The sequence below is a fragment of the Xenopus laevis genome, chromosome 1L (assembly GCF_017654675.1).
Source record: "Xenopus laevis strain J_2021 chromosome 1L, Xenopus_laevis_v10.1, whole genome shotgun sequence".
Lineage (NCBI taxonomy): Eukaryota > Metazoa > Chordata > Amphibia > Anura > Pipidae > Xenopus > Xenopus laevis.
This window is the reverse complement of record NC_054371.1, coordinates 177,637,650-177,655,913: the sequence shown is the minus strand read 5'-3', so window position 1 is coordinate 177,655,913 and position 18,264 is coordinate 177,637,650. Positions and strand designations below refer to the sequence as shown.

Here is an 18,264-nt window from a genome sequence, read left to right as displayed (position 1 = left end):
TCTGTGTCTTCTCTACAGAGAGGTTATCCAGCCTGATGTGATGGAAGAAATGGTTGTATCTTCCGTCATTAAACACTTAAACTTGGTTGATGCCTTGCAGTCTTTAATAAACTTTCAATATCGAGAGGAACATCAAGAAGAATATGATTTATTGTGTAAAATTATGGGGGAAACTTTTAAGAAGCTCAATGCAATGGAAAGACAGTTGCAGGTAAAAGAATATGCATTAGTAAAGCAGAAATGTATTCTAAAATGTTTTATTTTTACCGAAGATTCTGTGGATGTTCAACAATTTTAGCTCTTTCTTTAAATGGCCCTACTATTTGGTATTTACAAGTGTATCCACTGAATTATTATTATATTGTATATATTTTGGTTTGTTACATGGTAAGTATGCAGTTCTGCTTTTGTTTTTTAGCAAACCTTGTATTCAGCCATAAACATTACTTTTATTAAGGTCAGATTTCCACCATTATTGCATGGCATATGGGAAAATTCCATGCCATATGGGACATAACATAGGTACAAGGCTGTTTATTTAATTATAGACTACCCTTTCTATTTAGTTCCTAAAATTTAAAGTTCCTTCATTTATTTTAAGTCTACTATTTTTTTTTCTTGCTGCACCTCTTCTCCAGCTTCTGTGATTGTGTTGCTGTTTCAGCTTGCAGTTTTCATCTTGCCTAAGGGACATTGCCTCTTGTTGAAGCTGGGCACAACCTTGCATATAATCTCTCCTAGACCACCTATTCTCTATAATACCTAGCATGAATCCCGTAGGGAATATGATCTGATTTCATTTGAGAAATTCTGTATTTGCAACATCTCCTTAGCTTTTCGCATAGTCTGTACAGATATACCATAAATTATATATGGTTATGGTAATAATGTAAGATATAGTTATTTTCTTCTATTAAGGCTAGTCTGCAAGAAAATTTGAGAGTGGCCCGTTCAGGATAAGAAAAATAACACCAAATCTTTTAGCACTTTTTATTAGAAGTAGTTGTGTCATTACAGAAAGAGACAGTGGATTAAGCTCTAATTACTGGTAGCAAGTAAGTCAGGCAGCAAGAAAGGTAAAAAAGAATGTTAGTAGTAGGGGAGAATAAATGTTTAATGGGAAGCATGGACTGTTTTACTACTTGATAAGTGGAATAGCTTAAAACCCTCACTGGGATATTTTTTTACAGTTAATGAAGGAAAAAATATCTAGCTCATCCTGTAGTGAAAGGAGCCCAAAGGTAGCCCAGATATATGTTATGTGGATTTGGCCTGGGGGCTTATGGGTATTCTTAACTATTTTTCTGTAACTTTTTTTTACATGGTGAACATACAGCCAAGGGCTTTGCTGAAATAAATTTTATTTAATTTAGAATGTCTATGCCAGTCTTTCCCAGTCTGAGGTTGTTAAAAAAGGATTGGTTATTGTTTATTTAGACAACAACCAAATGAAAAGGCACATATGTGGTGCTCTATAAATCACAGAACTAGTGAAACATACATTTTAATCTTACATTTCACTTAAAGTTTTAATTGTATATTTTGCCCAACAGAGTGTTGCAGAACTTGAACAAAAGTGGCAAAGTGAAGTGGATGATGCTCAGAATGGAAAGTTAGAAAACAATGCTCCCTTTTTTTATGACTATCACTTTAATGAGGTATAGTATGCCAATAACTAGTTTTCTACCAAATAACTATAAGAACTGTGGTACAAAAATGCCCTAAATCACTACTTGACTTGAACAGAGTATGCCTCAAAGCGCACAGATTGGCACTTTTCATTCCTAACATGCTATTATTTATGTCATTGGGTTGAAAAACTCCTCAGCTGGGAGTTCCAGAAGGTGTACTTCTCAGTTGCTTGTGCCCTATTATTGTAATAGAACCAATACAATTCCACCAAAGTAGACAAGATGCATACCAACAGTTTACTGTTCAGTTCTGGAGATCACAGGGGTCATTTATTATGACCTTTGATGCAAGCGTCCTTACTTACATTTGGGTCTGGTTGTGCACTGCACTACCAGACTGGAACTCCAGGCCTAGGTGCAGAGCGTAGTGCTGAAGGGCACCAGGTGATAAAGCTGCATTGCAACCTGCTTCTTCTGGCACTTCTTAGCTTAAACTTCTGAACACCTACGCCTCTGTCTGTCCCTCATGAATATATCACTGCCAGATCTGGTCGCACTGTATTTATGGGGGTCACACGTGGCTCTATGTGCTTCAATAAAAGTGCAATGCCTAGTACAGTTGTGCTGTTTGCATTTTTTTTACACTCTGCACCCCGCACTTGGCAAATGACCCCTCACATCTGCAAAATATTATAAACACACTTTTGTACAAGGGCTGTTAAAATTGTAATGCAATTTCTTTTAAAAGCTCTTCTACTCTCTTCTACTACATTGTTGTGTCAAAACCGAACAACAGAAAGTAGCAACCACTTTTAGTTACAATTACATTATTATGAATACCTTTAAAACAAATAAAAATGTCTGATGTATATTACAAATTAGAATTGCATTCATTTTGTATATGTACAGTTTTTGATAATGAACAATTTGTGGGTGGACATCTCTTTTAACTCTATAATATAGCTCAAAACAGATTAGAATACTGTAGAAGTATAACTCTAAGGAAGATAAAGAGGAGGACAAGATGTTCTGGACAATGGCTAATGTCAGATCAGGTGGTTACTTCAATTGAAACTTCCAGAAATGACCATGCTGCCAACAACTCAGCTTTCTTAAAAAAAACCTTCACACTTGATAAAGGTCCTAGCCTGAAACATGTTGTGCAATTTTCCCCAATAAAAGCACTTTGCAGTCATATTTACTACCTTGTATTTGTCCTGCTTCTTACCATTATACATGATTGTTCTTAAAAACCTGTCACTGCTGATACAATGATTATAATGTCTCAAATGTTCTTAATCTACAGAGCAAGTTAAAAGAACTTGAGCTTTTATGTTCTATGAAAGAGATCCCTTGTGATGGGAATGATCCAGAAAACATGGTTTTCTCTCTGCGGTAAGTTCATTTATTTAGAAAGCAGATGTATTTTTCTAAAATTCTGTCTCATAGCTAAGAAGCTTAATTCAAAATGAATTGTTTATTAAAATGATAACCCTTTTAATGTTTGATTGGACCAGGGAGAAATGATTGCTCTTGGAACACTGAACCTTGTTGCAGTGTTGGGAGGCAAAATATCTAACGTGATGAAACTATTTGACTGGAGAACTTTAGTTTACAGTGTAAGGGCTTTTGCTGAAATATTTACTAAAAAGATGAAATAATAGAGGAAAAACAAAGAAAGAAGAAGAGTACGGTTGTTTATGGCTCATAGATCAGCATTTTCTCAGTGATGTGATGTCAGCCATGTGCAAATTTTGTGCCATTGTTTTCATTGGAGCTTTCTATTATACATATTTATAACATGCACCCAAAGCTCAGAAATTGAAAGTAAAAGTATATGTATTAAAAGTATATTATTTCTTCAAAAGAACCCTCACTCCAGTAGGTTGCAAATCAAACTGTTTTAATTGCATGCATCTGTATAGCCAACGTTTTGGCCCACATTAGGGTCAATTTCAAGGCCCCATATTACACTTGTTATATGTTGAATTTGTCTTTAGAGAGAAATTTTTTCAAGAGGTGAACTCCCTAATCTATAAACCTTCCCACCCAATGGCCAAGACCAAAACATTGGTTAAAAGTCTGATGAACAGAGCAGAGCTTCTATTACATGTGACTATTGCTGCACATACTGGTATCACAAGAAGCATATCTGGCACGCCAACTGAACCTCCAGGTATGTGAAGTCTAGATATACTGTTAAGGATTTACACTTGTACAAAGCACTAATATATGACTTTGGACTAGTTTTAGCTAGTACTTATTTTATTAATCCTCGTGAACTAAAAAAGGAACGTAAAATGTTTTAACAATTCATATCAAAGGACCTCTAATGACATAATATGAAACCTTTTTTATTTATTTTATTTACTTAAGTGTGTATATGCTCACCCTACTTTAGTCTAATTTAATATATGAGAGGTTTTCAATGCAAATCTTTTGATTCTGAGATCTGTTAATGTGTTATTTCCAACACTGTAATGTTACAGCTGGCAAATCTATCTCAGAAGCAAAAGTTATATCTCAAGCCATGCGCCAACCTGTTTTCCTCAGAAGCATGTCTGCCCCTTCTGACCTGGAAATGATTGGAAGTAGCGACTTAGAGTTCAGCAGGTCTAATCCAAGGTAAGTCTGTTTTCAAGGTGACAAAATAAAAAAACATTTTTAAAAACCTTGTAGATGGAGGCAAGGCTAGACATGACAGCTCTATTTCTGTGCTGTCAACATTTTCAGTTCCTCTCCTTTCATAGAGTATTTAGTGGTTCACATTCACTGTATAGGAACAAACTGCTGTTCAATTCAACACACAGGAGAAGGTTGAAATGTGAGCCTCATTTTGTTAGTCCTGTCGGAAAGCAGGGATACTGAGGATTATTATTATTATTTATTAATATTGTGGGCACATATAATCCCCAATAATATTTGCCCAAAATGTTATTGAGAATAATTTTCAGATGTTACTGCAGGGCTAGTGTGTGCAAATGCATATGCAGGATTACAGAGGATCTTGTAAAGATGTGTCTTCTGACTGTTGTGTCCAAATATGGACACTGATTGCTAACATAATATAGCTCAATATTGTAATTTGTAATATTCCCTTTGACAATTTTACAGGAGAAGGAACATCACCAGCCACAGGAGCAGCTCATTCTCTCTGCTTCAGTCTTTAGCTATTGAAGACAGCAAGGATAAACCAACATACAGTGTGCTTCTAGGGCAACTGTTTGCCTTCATTGGGACCAATCCTGACCAAGCAGTATGTCACACATTATTTTTTGTTGTGAATATACTTAAATCAGATTTATTAAGTGCTCTATAGGACATTCAGAAATATCATGGCTTTGAGTGAAGAAAGAACTTGAAAAATAAAAAAAAATGTATTTGAAAAATTAACAATCTTTTTACCTTATACTTCATTTATCCCATGCTAAATAGTCAGGTTCTGCCTGTCTCACACATTGTAGCTTTTCATACATGTATTATATCGGTGGCAGCAAAATAACTCTTGCTTTAATTTTTTTTTTTTTTTTAAAGATTATTCAGGTGCAAACCTTTAATTTCAGTATGGGATTTTTGAAATTTACAGGTGTCCAGTAGCAGCTTCCTACTGGCAGCTCAAACCAGATGGCGCCGTGGTAATACTCGCAAACAAGCCCTTGTACACATGAGAGAATTACTGACTGCTGCTGTTCGTGTTGGAGGTGTGACACATTTGGTTGGACCAGTAACAATGGTGCTACAAGGAGGACCAAGGCAAGCTAAGCTCACATACAATTCCTCACTTACAAATGGTTTGAAAGTAAATTCTCTTAAAACATGTTAATGCTTAATGGGATACTGTAATGGGAAATAAATGCATCAAATAGTCAGTTCAGAAGGTGTTTGTAGCTTTTCACTTTACTTTTTTAGAAGAATTGTATCATCTATACACCAACTTAAAGGAGAACTAAAGCCTAACTAAAGAAGTAGCTATAAATGTTATACATTATGTTCTGGGCTTCTGTAACAGTCCAAGGCAACCACAACCCTTTAGTTGGGAAGATGTGTGTCTCCAAAGATGCCCCATTGGCTCCTCATCTTCTTTTCTGCTGATTCACTGCACATGCTCTGTGCTGATGTCACTTACTGAGCTTAGGGACCCACTCACAATATACAGTACACATAGACTATTAATGTCACAATATAAGGCTGATTAGTAATTAATATAGATAATTACTACATGGCAGCACATAAATTCAGCTAGTATCAGAATTTAATAATCTGCCCTGTAGCATTATCTTATATTACAGACAAACCACATGTTCTGCTTGATAATTTGCGACGACCCCTAAGCTTAGCTGCCCAGAGCCCACTGAGCATGTGAGTGTCGCAGACACTTTTCAAAATGGTGACCCCCTGTGACCAGTTTGTCCTGAATCATTGCTGCTATTGACAAGATGAAACTATACTGGTGCAATAAGTTCAGTATATATAAAACCTGGCATTTTTAGCCATATCCATTTTTAGGGTTTAGTTCTTTTTTATTTAACCTTATAATTGAGTATTTTATGGCCCTTGCTCGCTAAATCGAAAAAAAAGAGTTCTTCTTCTGCCATATTGTCTTTCATCTGAATTATCCACACACCTTAGTAGAACATCACTGTAAATTTGACATTTTGGTTATACTATCCTCTCAGTGCCTATAGAAAATATGACACTTTTTCCTTTAATTCTTACAGAATTGAAGAGCTCACCTGTGGAGGAATGGTGGAGCTTGTTCAAGAGGCTTTTGGAGAGACCATGACCTCAGTGGTGTCTCTTTGTGCACGCTATCCCATTGCCTGTGCTAATAGTATTGGTCTATTGTGCACTATACCTTACACAAGGTACTCCTAAATAATAGATTTTATTGGAAGGACTTAATGCTTTGCATCAGCTACTAACAAAGTCACATTTTGACATACATGAATGCATGAATTTTGCCATGTACTTTTTAACGTTATTTTGTATTTTTTTTCTCAAGGAGTGAAGAAAAGTGTTTAGTACGCAGTGGGCTAGTTCAGTTGATGGACCGACTGTGTAGTTTAAGCAACCAGAGAGAGTCCAGCTCAAATGAAAAGCAGACCAAGAAACAGAAAGTAGCAACTATGGCATGGGCAGCCTTTCAAGTATTGGCCAATAGATGTGTAGAGTGGGAGAAAGAAGAAGGTAAGCCAAAGAAAGTAGTAAGAAGTAGTAGAAAGTAGAAAGAAGTACAATATGGGATTCATCTGATATGCTTGAGAGTGGATGTTTCCTGTACAAGGGATCTTTCCATAATATGGATCTAAATACTGCTAAAAATAATTTAAACATTAAAGCGCAGATTTGAGATTGGAGCTCACCTCACAAAAAATGCACCCACTCATTTCTATGGTATTTTTTAGAAGTGTATTTATCAAATTGTGAACTCTAACTTTCACCCACTGATAAAAATCCCATAGGAATGAATAGAAAATGAGTGAGTTTTTCTGTGATGAGCTCTAATCTCAGATTTTGATAAATCTGCTGCTAAATAACCCCAATAGAAATGTTTTGCCACCAAAATGGATTTATGCAATTTAGTAACCCATAAGTACAAGGAACTGTTTTATTAGTATAAAAACAGAAAAATGTATTTCTTTGATGAAATCTGAAAAGCAAGCAAACAAAAATGTTTATACAGAGCAAATTGAATATGTTTTAGTACAGTTTATGTACTTACAAAGTTCTACATAACATAGCAGAAAAATAACACAATGGCAATTCATTTCTGAAGCAAATCTTGATCGCCTCAAAACAGCCATCCTTGGCAGTAATCACAGCAGAACAAACTGTGGGCTTCTGTTAAGATTTAAAGCATTTGTTGGAAAACTTGCTCCGATGCAATATGCAGAATTTAGCTGCACTACAACTTACAGCTTCTCTCAGCCTGAAAAATACCCAGGCTGAGAGCACTGAAGCCAACACTCCATGTGCCCTAAACCTAAGTTTTATCAACATATTTGGATTTGGTATTCTAAGACTTGCTTTTATTTTGTTGCAGAAAAAAGTGTATATGTCCCTTTATCATTTTTGATCTGCCTTTATATTTGTTTAAGGTGGGTCAACTGAGGCAGTCCACTCTGGTTTGGCTAGACAAGTCTCTACCCTCCTCACTAACCATCTAGCTAGAGCTACAGAGTGCTGTGGAAACCAAGCTGCAGGGAATGATGCCCTACAGGATGTGCTGAGTCTTCTTAATGATCTTTCTAGGTAACAGCTTGGTCCATTAGTATTATTATTATTATTATTGTTATTATTAACACACACATTTGTAAAGCACCAAGATAATCTGCAGCACTATATAATATACAATCAGATGTGAAAAAATACAGCAACAGACTCTTAGATTTTATAAACATTCGCCAGTTTAGAAAAATTGAACCAATTTTTTATTTTTTTGTATTTGGCGGTTTGTCTGGCAAACTGGCTATTTTATTTGCTTTTTATAAATTTATATTTTTAAATGTTATTATTGTGCAGTGGTGCTTTTCCACCAGGAAAGAAAGTGTATAATTTACTTCCATATAACTTGCTTTGTGGCTATATTATATGAATTAGCTTTTTGCTATGATGCTATTTATATACCATTATTCCTGCAATAATAATTACACACATGTATGTATTATGCATCTGTCACCTGGAACATTGACTTATTGTAGATTGACCCATGAAATTTCTAAAGATAAATTTGATGGATCTCATTGAACACTCATTCTCCCAATATACAGTAATTGATTCAGCAATAACTGCACTTTTTCTTTACACAGGAGTCAAATAGGGAAGGCAATTCTGAGCCAGCCTGCTTGTGTCTCCAAACTTCTTTCATTGCTGCTGGACCAGCGTCCTTCCCCAAAACTTGTGCTCATCATTCTACAGCTCTGCCGCGCTGCACTTCCTCTCATGAGTGTTGAAGACTGTGGAAATGTAGAACTTCCTCCATGGAGTTACTCTTTGCCAGCTCTGGACAATGACCAGGAAGATCCAAGTGACCCATCCTCCAAAATTGCATCTTTGTTGCTAGCAAAGTTGGCTGATTATGTTGTTCCAGGTAACTTATGAAGAATTGTTGTTTATCATCCAAAGAAATAAACTGTAGCGAAGCACCATGTTTTTTGATCACAATGCACCATACAGTCCCCAAGTTGTGTGTGCCGCTTATAGATGCTATAGAGTTGCTGTATGTATGCAGTGTTGACAGCACCTGCCAGTCCTGCATATAAGAAGATGCAACCCTGTTATGCACCCCTACCCTGTACTTGTATTTTAGTCCTTTGAAATTCTGGACTTAAAAATATTAATCCTCTTTGACACCCGAAGATACCTGAACAGTTCTAAAGCCAAGCAAGCTGCCAGGTTAAAGGCAGCAGATTTATTTGGGCCTTTTCAGGTACCTCCAAGCAATTATGTAATACTGTGCATCCCTTTTCAGGCTCCATATTCACATGGTAAAATTGTTGTCATGGAAACACCCAATGGAAGCAGATCATAATATTAAGCAATAAAAAAATATAAAGATAAATGTAACCATGACCTTAATCTGAATATATTAGAATCATTTTTATCATCCAATATTTTTAACCTCTCTTGCAGGATGCCAGACAGTTCTTTCTCCTACTGCTTCTGAACCAGACAGCTCATTGTCAAAAAACAGCCCGAAAAATTCACAGAAAGGAGATAAGGATGCAGAAGAAGAGAGTGAAGCAGTAGATGGCAAACTCTCCATATTTATTCATAAGCGAGAAGACCAGTCATCCCATGAAGTTCTTCAGCCTCTGCTTAGGTAATACATTAGATGCAATTTTAAGTTGTCTGTACAACATGTAGCCAGTACCTTATTATGAATATCTTTCATTAGTGAAATGTTGTCTTGCTGCTGGAATCAATTTTAACCAAATGTTATCGGCAGTGTTTCCTTTAGAGCATTCCTTTAGTATGTTGTGGTTACTGCATGTTCAGGGTCTGTGCTTCCTTTTGTCACAACGTGGGAAAATGTCATTACTCTGGGTACAATGAGTGGACAATACATGCATTTTTTGTTGAACTGCACCCAACATAACTCTCCTCTAATGACTCATGTAAGGGTGGGATCAGCAACCACAGAGGAGTGGTTGGCACTATTATATCACCAACAGGGAAGAGCCCTGCCCAAAACTGCACTTGAGGTTCTCCTTCTTGACCTGAACCTGACCATGGGATTCCCATCATATATTATTTAAAATATATTTATATATAATATATATATAGTCTTTCTATATATGTTGTAAAAAAGTATAAACATTGACTGGCCTAAAATTGATTTTTGTCAAGAGAAATATTTACAAATAATCACTAACTAGTGAATTTCTGTTTTTATAGTAGTTCGGAGGGAAGGCCTTTTCGTCTTGGTACTGGGGCAAATATGGAAAAAGTAGTAAAGATGGATCGTGACATGACTAAAGTAAGTATTGCAATGAAACAATTTAAAAGTGAAGGGTATAGTATAAAGGTGGCCATACACGGCCGATAAAAGCTGCTGACAGACTGAGTCAGCAGCTAATTGGCCCGTGTATGGTGCCCTCCCGTCAGGCTTCCCCGATCGAGATCTGGCCGAAAGTCGGCCGGATCTCGATCGGATGGGACAAAAAAATCCCGTCGGATTGCGGCCGGATCTGTTCATTGATGCGGTCCTGCGATCCAACCACCAGTTCCCGTTCGTTAGGATCCGATCGATGGGCCCTAGGGCCTACGATCGGATCAGCTCGATATTGCCCACCTCAAGGTGGGCATATCGGAAAGATGTTGCCAAACGACCGGATCTCTCTGTGTATGACCACCTTTATTTAGTAAGAAATAAGAGAGACACACACATGAAATGGGTAACGTGGAACTGTAAAGTCCTTTTTCCTGCAATAGGTTCTACCATATTCTGTCAGTGCAGTAACAACAATTTTATTTCTTTTTTGTTTGTCTGACCAACAACAAACTTTCTGTAGGTACTACCTCCATCTTGGTGGCTCTTGTCTTTGTTTTTTGTTGTCCTGACTAGGGGGTAGACATACAAAATATTTCTCCCCGAGTGATATGCATAATAGTCTAGGCATTAGCTTTTATTTTTCAGTGTGCAATTTGACTTATAAAATCCTTTTTCACAAGCATTATTTATCTGATTTGCCATACAGAGTGGGTGTTGTGAAGTAATCACAGAGGAGGCTGCAGCTGCTCTTCGCAAAGCCACAAAATGGGCCCAGTCAGGTTTAATTGTAAGCATTGGACCACCAGTTGAATCAGTTAGCCCTGATGTAGCAAGTGGACTTTCCACTGGAGACAAGAAGAAAACTGCTCAGACCTCAATCTGCAGGGAAAGGAATTCTGAGCTTGCCAGGTAAAAACCATAGCCAATTTTAAATGATCAGCTTGATGCATTTTCAAAGAGTCTCTCTTCTTGTCATTACCTTTTCCCCTTCTGAGGATTTTTGTTCATTGAAATCTTCAATGATGTTCTCTTATCTAACAGGACTGATCCTGTGCGTCCTTTCATTAGTGGCCATGTAGCAAACAGCATGGCAGCAGAAGTAATTGCTCTGCTTCACAGCCTGCTAATGGCACCAGAATCAAATGCAGCCCAAATCTGGACTACAACAGCAGAGAAGGTAACTGTATCACACATCAGAATTGCTTTTCAGATTTTGCTTATGACTTCTTGTATGTAAGACAATGGACTTGTAATGAAATACCATGTAAGAAATATAATTGCTGCAACAAGTGCACTGAATGCCTCATGTTATTCCTTCTACATTTGTTTATACAACCTGCTGTACTTCGTTTTGATACTCTCAAAAAGGTGTGTGTACAGTTGTTTGTTTACTACTACATTTGCAATCATCTTTGAGATTATATTGTACTGTATAGGGGGAGACTAATTGGAATTGACCATTTACAGGCAGAACCATGGCAAATTATACGTGTGGTTAGTATTTTAAACCTCTTTATTTCACAAATAATAACATTCATAGAGGAAAAAAAGCAGTTTTGGGAACATCAGGACAATATCCGGGAAAACATTACTTAAAATCAGGGAAATGCACCCATTGAAATGCATTATAAATTGGTGGAACCACAAAAAAAAAATGTAAAATGCGCGAAAACGTAAAATCGGGGTACTTAAAATCTAGGTTTCACTGTAGTGTGGAAAAAATATATTTATGTGATTATTATTTATGTTTTGGGAGGTTTTAAGCTGATTTCATTTATAAAATTGATAATACCTTGTGCAGGTTCTGTCTCGTGCCCTGATGTATATCCCACAGCTTGGCAAGTATGCGGAAAGCATCCTAGAAAATGGCAGTGGTAATGGCAGGAAACTGGCTAAGCTACAAGGCATTGCAAGACAAGCCATTGCTGCCTTATGTGCACTTGGTGGATTCAAAGAAACTATTAAAATAGGTTCTGAAGTCCAGGTATGCCTCCTATTTTTTTACCAAATGTTTATAAATATATATAAAATAAATAAATATGCCATACCTTGTTTTTTCCCAGCACGCTTCTGTTACCGTTTGCAGAGCGCTGTTCAAAGCAATCGCGGAGTCTGGCAGATTAATATCAATATAATGGCTTTATTGAGCGCATTAAAAACTGCTAAGGAGGGGGATCACATCTAACGCGTTAGATGTGATCCCCCTCCTTAGCAGTTTTTAATGCGCTCAATAAAGCCATTATATTGATATTAATCTGCCAGACTCCGCGATTGCTTTGAACAGCGCTCTGCAAACGGTAACAGAAGCGTGCAGTGGAAGCCGGCTAGAAGGAGCCGAACTATCGCGAGAGCTGCGGCTTAGCAGGAGCTGGCGTGCAAGGGAAGCGCTCCGCCATCAGCCACATCGCATTCTTTCGTCTTGTTTTTTCCCAGCTTGTTATTAGTTCATTTTATTTGTTAGTCATAGTTCCAAGGTACTAAATCCTCTATCTATGTCGTTCAACATTTTGTGAATAGTATACCCCCCACTTGGTTTTCCTTTGCCTCTAACTCCCTATTGCTATCCACTGCAGTTATATTTAAAAAAAAAACTCCACTGTTTTAATTGTATTAAAAAAAAGAAACAATGTCTCAGTGTTGATGAAGAAAACGGTATTATATTATCGAAACTGTACAGCTAGTGATTTTACTCTTGTTCCCTTACTAGGTGCTGGGTAAAGGCATAGCTGGGAGCATTGGAGTTGTTGTCTCTATTAATGAGCAAGAAGGTATTGCAACAGTGAAATTTCCAGACATAGATTTTAGAAAATCATCTAAGTCATCTGACACACTGACAGTGCCATTATTTAGGCTCTGCGTTCCACGGTCAGAGGTAAGATATTTTGCAGATGTAGAAAGTGAAGCCATTGTTCCAATCAGTGTTACTTTCTCTGTTTCTCTGTATCTTCAGTGCAGACAAAAATACCATCAATAATTCTTTCTTAGAAAAAAATAGCATTGAGACAATGTAGCTGTTTAAGGTGAAGCCTTTGAATTATAACTGTTCCTTAGTAGTTTTAGCTGCTTCTGACTAAGTGAAACCTTCACTTGCTTTCTGTCTGGGCCAGAAACATGCCTCTTAGACGTTCTGCAATAATCATTTTACAAACCATTATTATAAATATGACATGTGTCACGATATTAGAGACAGAACCATATTTCATATAACTTCACCAATCCATTTTCTAAATAATGTTCACTAGATCATACCATCATTTTTGGAGTTTAGAATAGTATTTGGTAACCACTTGTGATGCAATGCATACTTATAAAATGTCTTTCCTACTGGCGTTATCCACATGTTCTGTGTATTCAATGGGAAATCAGTCTTTGATGTGGCTAATGGCACCCTGTGTAGATTTCAGTCAGCACTTTCAATTTGTTGCAAAAGTTTCCAAGTCCACCCCATGCCAAGTACTGGCTCTTTTCTGCTTGAAAACCCTCTGATGCAAATTTTCAAGCTGAAAAACACCATTGCTGGCTTTTAAGCATATCACATTCAGCTTAAAGGGGACCTAACAGGTGTGTTTGCTTCAGTAAGGCGATCACAAGACAATTGCGGATCTCCACTTGCGTTTCTCTGCTCCTGGTCTACCAACACCCAGAAGAATTGTTTCCGCTCAGATGCAGGCAGGCATGACAGATGCAGGTCCCGAAATGCATCATTTTGCATTTTGCTCTGAAATCTGACCTGCAGCTTCAGACAAGGGGAGCAGGGGCAGTTGGGGAAATCCATGGGGACAGCCATTCAAGCACAAGATACACAGTAGATCCCAGTGTATACTACATAACGTATCTGTTATCTGCTGTGTATCAGGTGCCTTTTCTCCTTTTTCAGCTTTGAATGGCTGCCCCCATGGCTACACAGCAGCTTTTTTATATCAACTCTTGTAGAGGTTCTGAAGCTAATGCACTACCTTTAACAGGGCAGAACAACACTACATTATATTAACTGTTCCTTTAAGAAATAATTCCAAATCATATTTTATGATGTTGGTCAAGCAAAATAAACTTCACTTACACTAGAACAAATATTTAAATCTTGTTTTTCTTTGTTATGCTAAAAACCTGATTATGTGCTAGAGTGGGGCACATAATGCCCATACACTGGCTACACAATTAGATGGTTAAGAGAGGTGGGAATAGAGGACAGGCAGGCAAAGAAATAAACTGGGTTTTATGTTTAATTTGACAGGGACATTTATTATATATCTTTGTATGTCTGGATGACAGGCCCCTTTCAATGTAAGATACATTGTTCCAGCAGGTTGTGGTATCAAGTCCCAAATCAACATTAATCCTAGGAGTCTGTTCCTGTACCCCGTCCAAGGTGCACAATGTAGGAACTACATAAAAAGAAACAGACCAGGAAAGGCGCAGTGCTTTGCTGCAAATTATCTATAATAAAAGGATAATTTGCAGCAAAGCACTGCGCCTTTCCTGGTCTGTTTCCATCCAATTTTTAGGGATTTTAGGTACTTTTGAACTAGCTGAAATCAGCCACTCGTGTCACTAACTTTTAGATATACCAAGTGAAATGAATGCAATTAAAATTACTATAGCGAGTACCTAAAAATCTCTTTTTAAACCAGCAAGCTTGAGCTGAAAGGCTGGACTATACAGTGTTTCAATGAAAATGACTAATTACACAGCACACCACATAATTACAGGCTGGGTTATAGTAAACTTATGATATCATTCAAAGATGTCTATGGAGCCAAAACTCAGGCTAGAACAGTAAACATCCGTTGGAGGCACCCCCACTTTCTACAGTCAAGACTGAAGTTCATGTTTGGTGGATATAGCATCGCAGTAGCACATTTCGAGTGCTGCTTTTTAAGTAACCCTACAACACGATACCATAAAATCACCCCTGTTGCTTGATTGTGAATTGCGTGCAAGTGCTTGCCAGACAATCACAGAGGCATATTTATCAAAGAATGAAGTTGGAGATCACCACAGTCCACTAGGGTGAAAATCCGCCACTCTCAATTTATTTCTATGTGATTTATTTATCAATGGGTGAAAGTGAAATTTCACCCTTTGATAAATATGCCTTTAAAAATGTTATAGAATTTAATGGAGAGTTGCAGGATTTCACTCTAGTAGACTGTGGTGATCTCTAACTTCACTCTTTGATAAATACACCCTATAGCCTGCAAACCCAGTAGATTGCTGTTCCAGGCTACTTTTGCTTGACAGGAACTGGCATATGCACAGGCTGCTTGAAAATACGATATTCAGATATTCATTGCTACTGGTTTTCTATTAGGTTAATGCCACACAGGGCTAAAACTTGTCTGCTGAAAAATGCAGGCAGAGCATTAGCCCCAAATCTGCAATCCACCCCTTACTTTGCCTGCAGTTGGTTCCACTGCGTTGGTCCGGGCAATGTCGGACTGGGATACCAGGGGCCCACCACAAAACCTTAGGTTGAGGGCCCACTTTCCAAACTATTATACCTCCTCTCCTCACTCAACCACTTTATTCTCCTAGTCTCTTTTCTCTACAAACTATTCTCTATTCTTCGATTATTAAGCCTCTTTATTCCCATAAAGAAATAGAGAATGACCATGAAATAGGCCAAAAGGTTAGAAGCAGGAGGGCCCACTGACACCTTGGCCCACCGGGAGTTTTCCTGGTATCCCGGTGGGCCAGTCCAACACTGGGTCCGGGTGCAGGCAGGTTTCGCTGCCAAAATGCAAACTCCCCCGCATGTGACTGCATCCAGGCCAATGCAATGGTTCCAGGTGCAGGAAAAGTAAAGGTTTTGATTGCAGCGTAGGGGCTGATTCTCTCGCTTTTTTCAGCAGGCCCAGTTTCAGCTCCTTGTGGCATATTAGAATAATATTTCTGTAACCAGGACATAACACACTGTAGTATTTCATATATCTCTAGGAGGATTCTTTATAAAAAAAAGCACATTTTATTACAACAACATATAGTCAGGTATTTCTGCTATAATTTAAAGTGTTCTGGGTCGTGCCTTCTGATGTACTAATGTTGCTCCAGTTTCTTCACGACATGAGTATTTTGTACATATTGTTATTAAAATGAATTTGTATGGAGAATGCATTCCTTCTAGCCTAAGGAATATAGGCTAGAAGGAATATTTTTTAATTAAAAGATAAATAGGGGAATGTAATAAAAGTCGCAAAGAGCAAAACAATTAGCACAAATAAGAATAAAAAGTCGCATCTCGCAATGTAAAACTCTTCCTTATTACATTGTGAAATTTAATTGCGCATTGCCCACTGCTTGAAGGTGTCGTAATCTTTTGGAGCAAACATAACAACTTTCTCAGTAAGAAGTTTTATTACATTCACTGCACACTGGCGCTAACTATAGTCGGAAGTGGTTGCTTAACAGTTTCCGGGTTCGCAAAAGGTATATTAAATTTGCACAAAGGCAAATTTGTGTAACTTTTCGCATTGCAAATATTTTTTGTTACCGACTTTTATTACGTTCCCCCATATGTGCCTTCTTTCGAATGCATTTCGCGTGTACAGTATATGTAGGCTAGAACATTAATTCGGGTTAAGTTACATTCTCTTCTGGCTCCCATTGAAAAAATGTTGCAAGCAAGCCAATCAACTAACAGGCTTAGAGGAGACACGACCCCTGTTACATTGTTTTAAGTGTTAGACCCAGAGGCCAGAAAGAGGCAAACACTGCTTACATCTGCAATTACATTTACACATAACTTTAAAACCATTGGAATCTTTTTTCAAATGTATAATGTAAAGTTGTTTAGAATTACATTTTTTTATGTAAACATTTTTTTCATTTTAAAGTTTTAATCAGTAATTTGACTGATATTATTTTAAGCATGCGAGATATGGTATGGTACCTGTTTTCATGTGTGCCTCTTGTGATGCATGCTTGTCATTATCTGTATTGTTACTAGTACAAATATAAGAGAAAAATGAAAGCTTCAGTTAATATGACATCCCTCATTTCCCAGAAACTAACTGCTTGAATTTAACTTTTTACCACACCAACATCCACCCCTCATCAGGCATTGCCTCTCCATAAACTGTCCATTACTGAGAAGGTAGTGCAGGCAGTCCAGTCCATGTTACTTCCCCAGGAGGGCTGCCTATCTATTCATACCTCGCTTCCTGCAACAGGAGATGCCTCAACTCCAGTAATGGCAGTGGTTCGACTTCTTGCAGAGATCAGGACAAGGTGAGAACTTGTGGGGCACTTAACATTTTTCATTGAGGGGAACTATCGTGAAAATTAAAATTTAATATAAGCTTCAACATATTGAAATAAGAAACGAAATACAATCACAATTCTAAATACAATCAATTAAATATTCTGCATCGTTTCTGAAATAATCAAATTTATGTTCACTATCCCTCTCTCCGCATTTGTTTCTCCTCATTCTGTATTTATGCAGCAGTTGGGTGTCAGAAAGTCAATGACAGTTTGATCCATTATAGGGGGGCTTCCTTTCCTAGCAGATGAATTAGAGCTCATTCAAATAACTGATTCCAGTACAAACAAAATCTAACAAAGGAACTGCCTTTTGCACAAATCCTGCATGTAGAGAGACATGATGTCTGGTGATTTTAATAGAGTGAGCTCTAATACATCTTCTAGAACTTGATTATTTTAGAAACCGTACAGAATTTTTAATTGATTGTAGTTAGAAAGTTTCTTATTTCAGTATGCTTTTCATTTTCACAATAGTTCCCCTTTAGTTTGTTATACATCAACCCAAACTTAAACTTTCCAAGCTGATAACCAATAGGTTCAGATTTTAATATGATGTGCTTTTCATATAGTGTGGCTCTATTGGCAGCTATAACGTTAGTTTGCCAGTATAAGGTTTTGTTCAAGCTCTGATTGCCTTTCTGTTTTCTAAAATGACATGCTAATGCTAAGTTACCCAATTCTTAGCTTGATAAATGTGTTATCCTTGAAGCTGTTAGGGATGCACCGAATCCAGGATTCGGTTCGGGATTCGGCTAGAAAACAAGGAAGTAAAAAATGTTTCGCCTTCCCACCCCTAATTTGCAAATATGCAAATTAGGGTTCTGTTCGGTATTCGGACGAATCTTTCACGAAGTATTCGGGGCTTCGGCCAATGCT

At 37.5% G+C, this 18,264-nt stretch overlaps 1 protein-coding gene across 3 annotated transcripts in view; it reads left to right on the top strand.

The window, feature by feature from the left end:
* Positions 1-18,264, top strand: part of hectd4.L (HECT domain containing E3 ubiquitin protein ligase 4 L homeolog) — a 105,339-nt gene that overhangs the window by 49,551 nt on the left and 37,524 nt on the right. For all 3 annotated transcript variants that reach the window (XR_001935798.2, XM_018263582.2, XM_018263569.2), the window contains exons 26-43: positions 19-211; positions 1,554-1,658; positions 2,938-3,026; positions 3,632-3,807; positions 4,121-4,256; positions 4,746-4,887; positions 5,218-5,384; positions 6,350-6,496; positions 6,634-6,818; positions 7,730-7,883; positions 8,441-8,721; positions 9,264-9,453; positions 10,029-10,110; positions 10,832-11,034; positions 11,167-11,302; positions 11,927-12,109; positions 12,833-12,997; positions 17,183-17,352. Coding sequence is in view for 2 of the 3 variants with exons in the window: in XM_018263582.2 (XP_018119071.1) it covers positions 19-211; positions 1,554-1,658; positions 2,938-3,026; positions 3,632-3,807; positions 4,121-4,256; positions 4,746-4,887; positions 5,218-5,384; positions 6,350-6,496; positions 6,634-6,818; positions 7,730-7,883; positions 8,441-8,721; positions 9,264-9,453; positions 10,029-10,110; positions 10,832-11,034; positions 11,167-11,302; positions 11,927-12,109; positions 12,833-12,997; positions 17,183-17,352 (2,904 nt within the window). In the remaining variant the exon portion in view is untranslated. The remainder of the gene's footprint in view (positions 1-18; positions 212-1,553; positions 1,659-2,937; positions 3,027-3,631; positions 3,808-4,120; positions 4,257-4,745; positions 4,888-5,217; positions 5,385-6,349; positions 6,497-6,633; positions 6,819-7,729; positions 7,884-8,440; positions 8,722-9,263; positions 9,454-10,028; positions 10,111-10,831; positions 11,035-11,166; positions 11,303-11,926; positions 12,110-12,832; positions 12,998-17,182; positions 17,353-18,264) is intronic.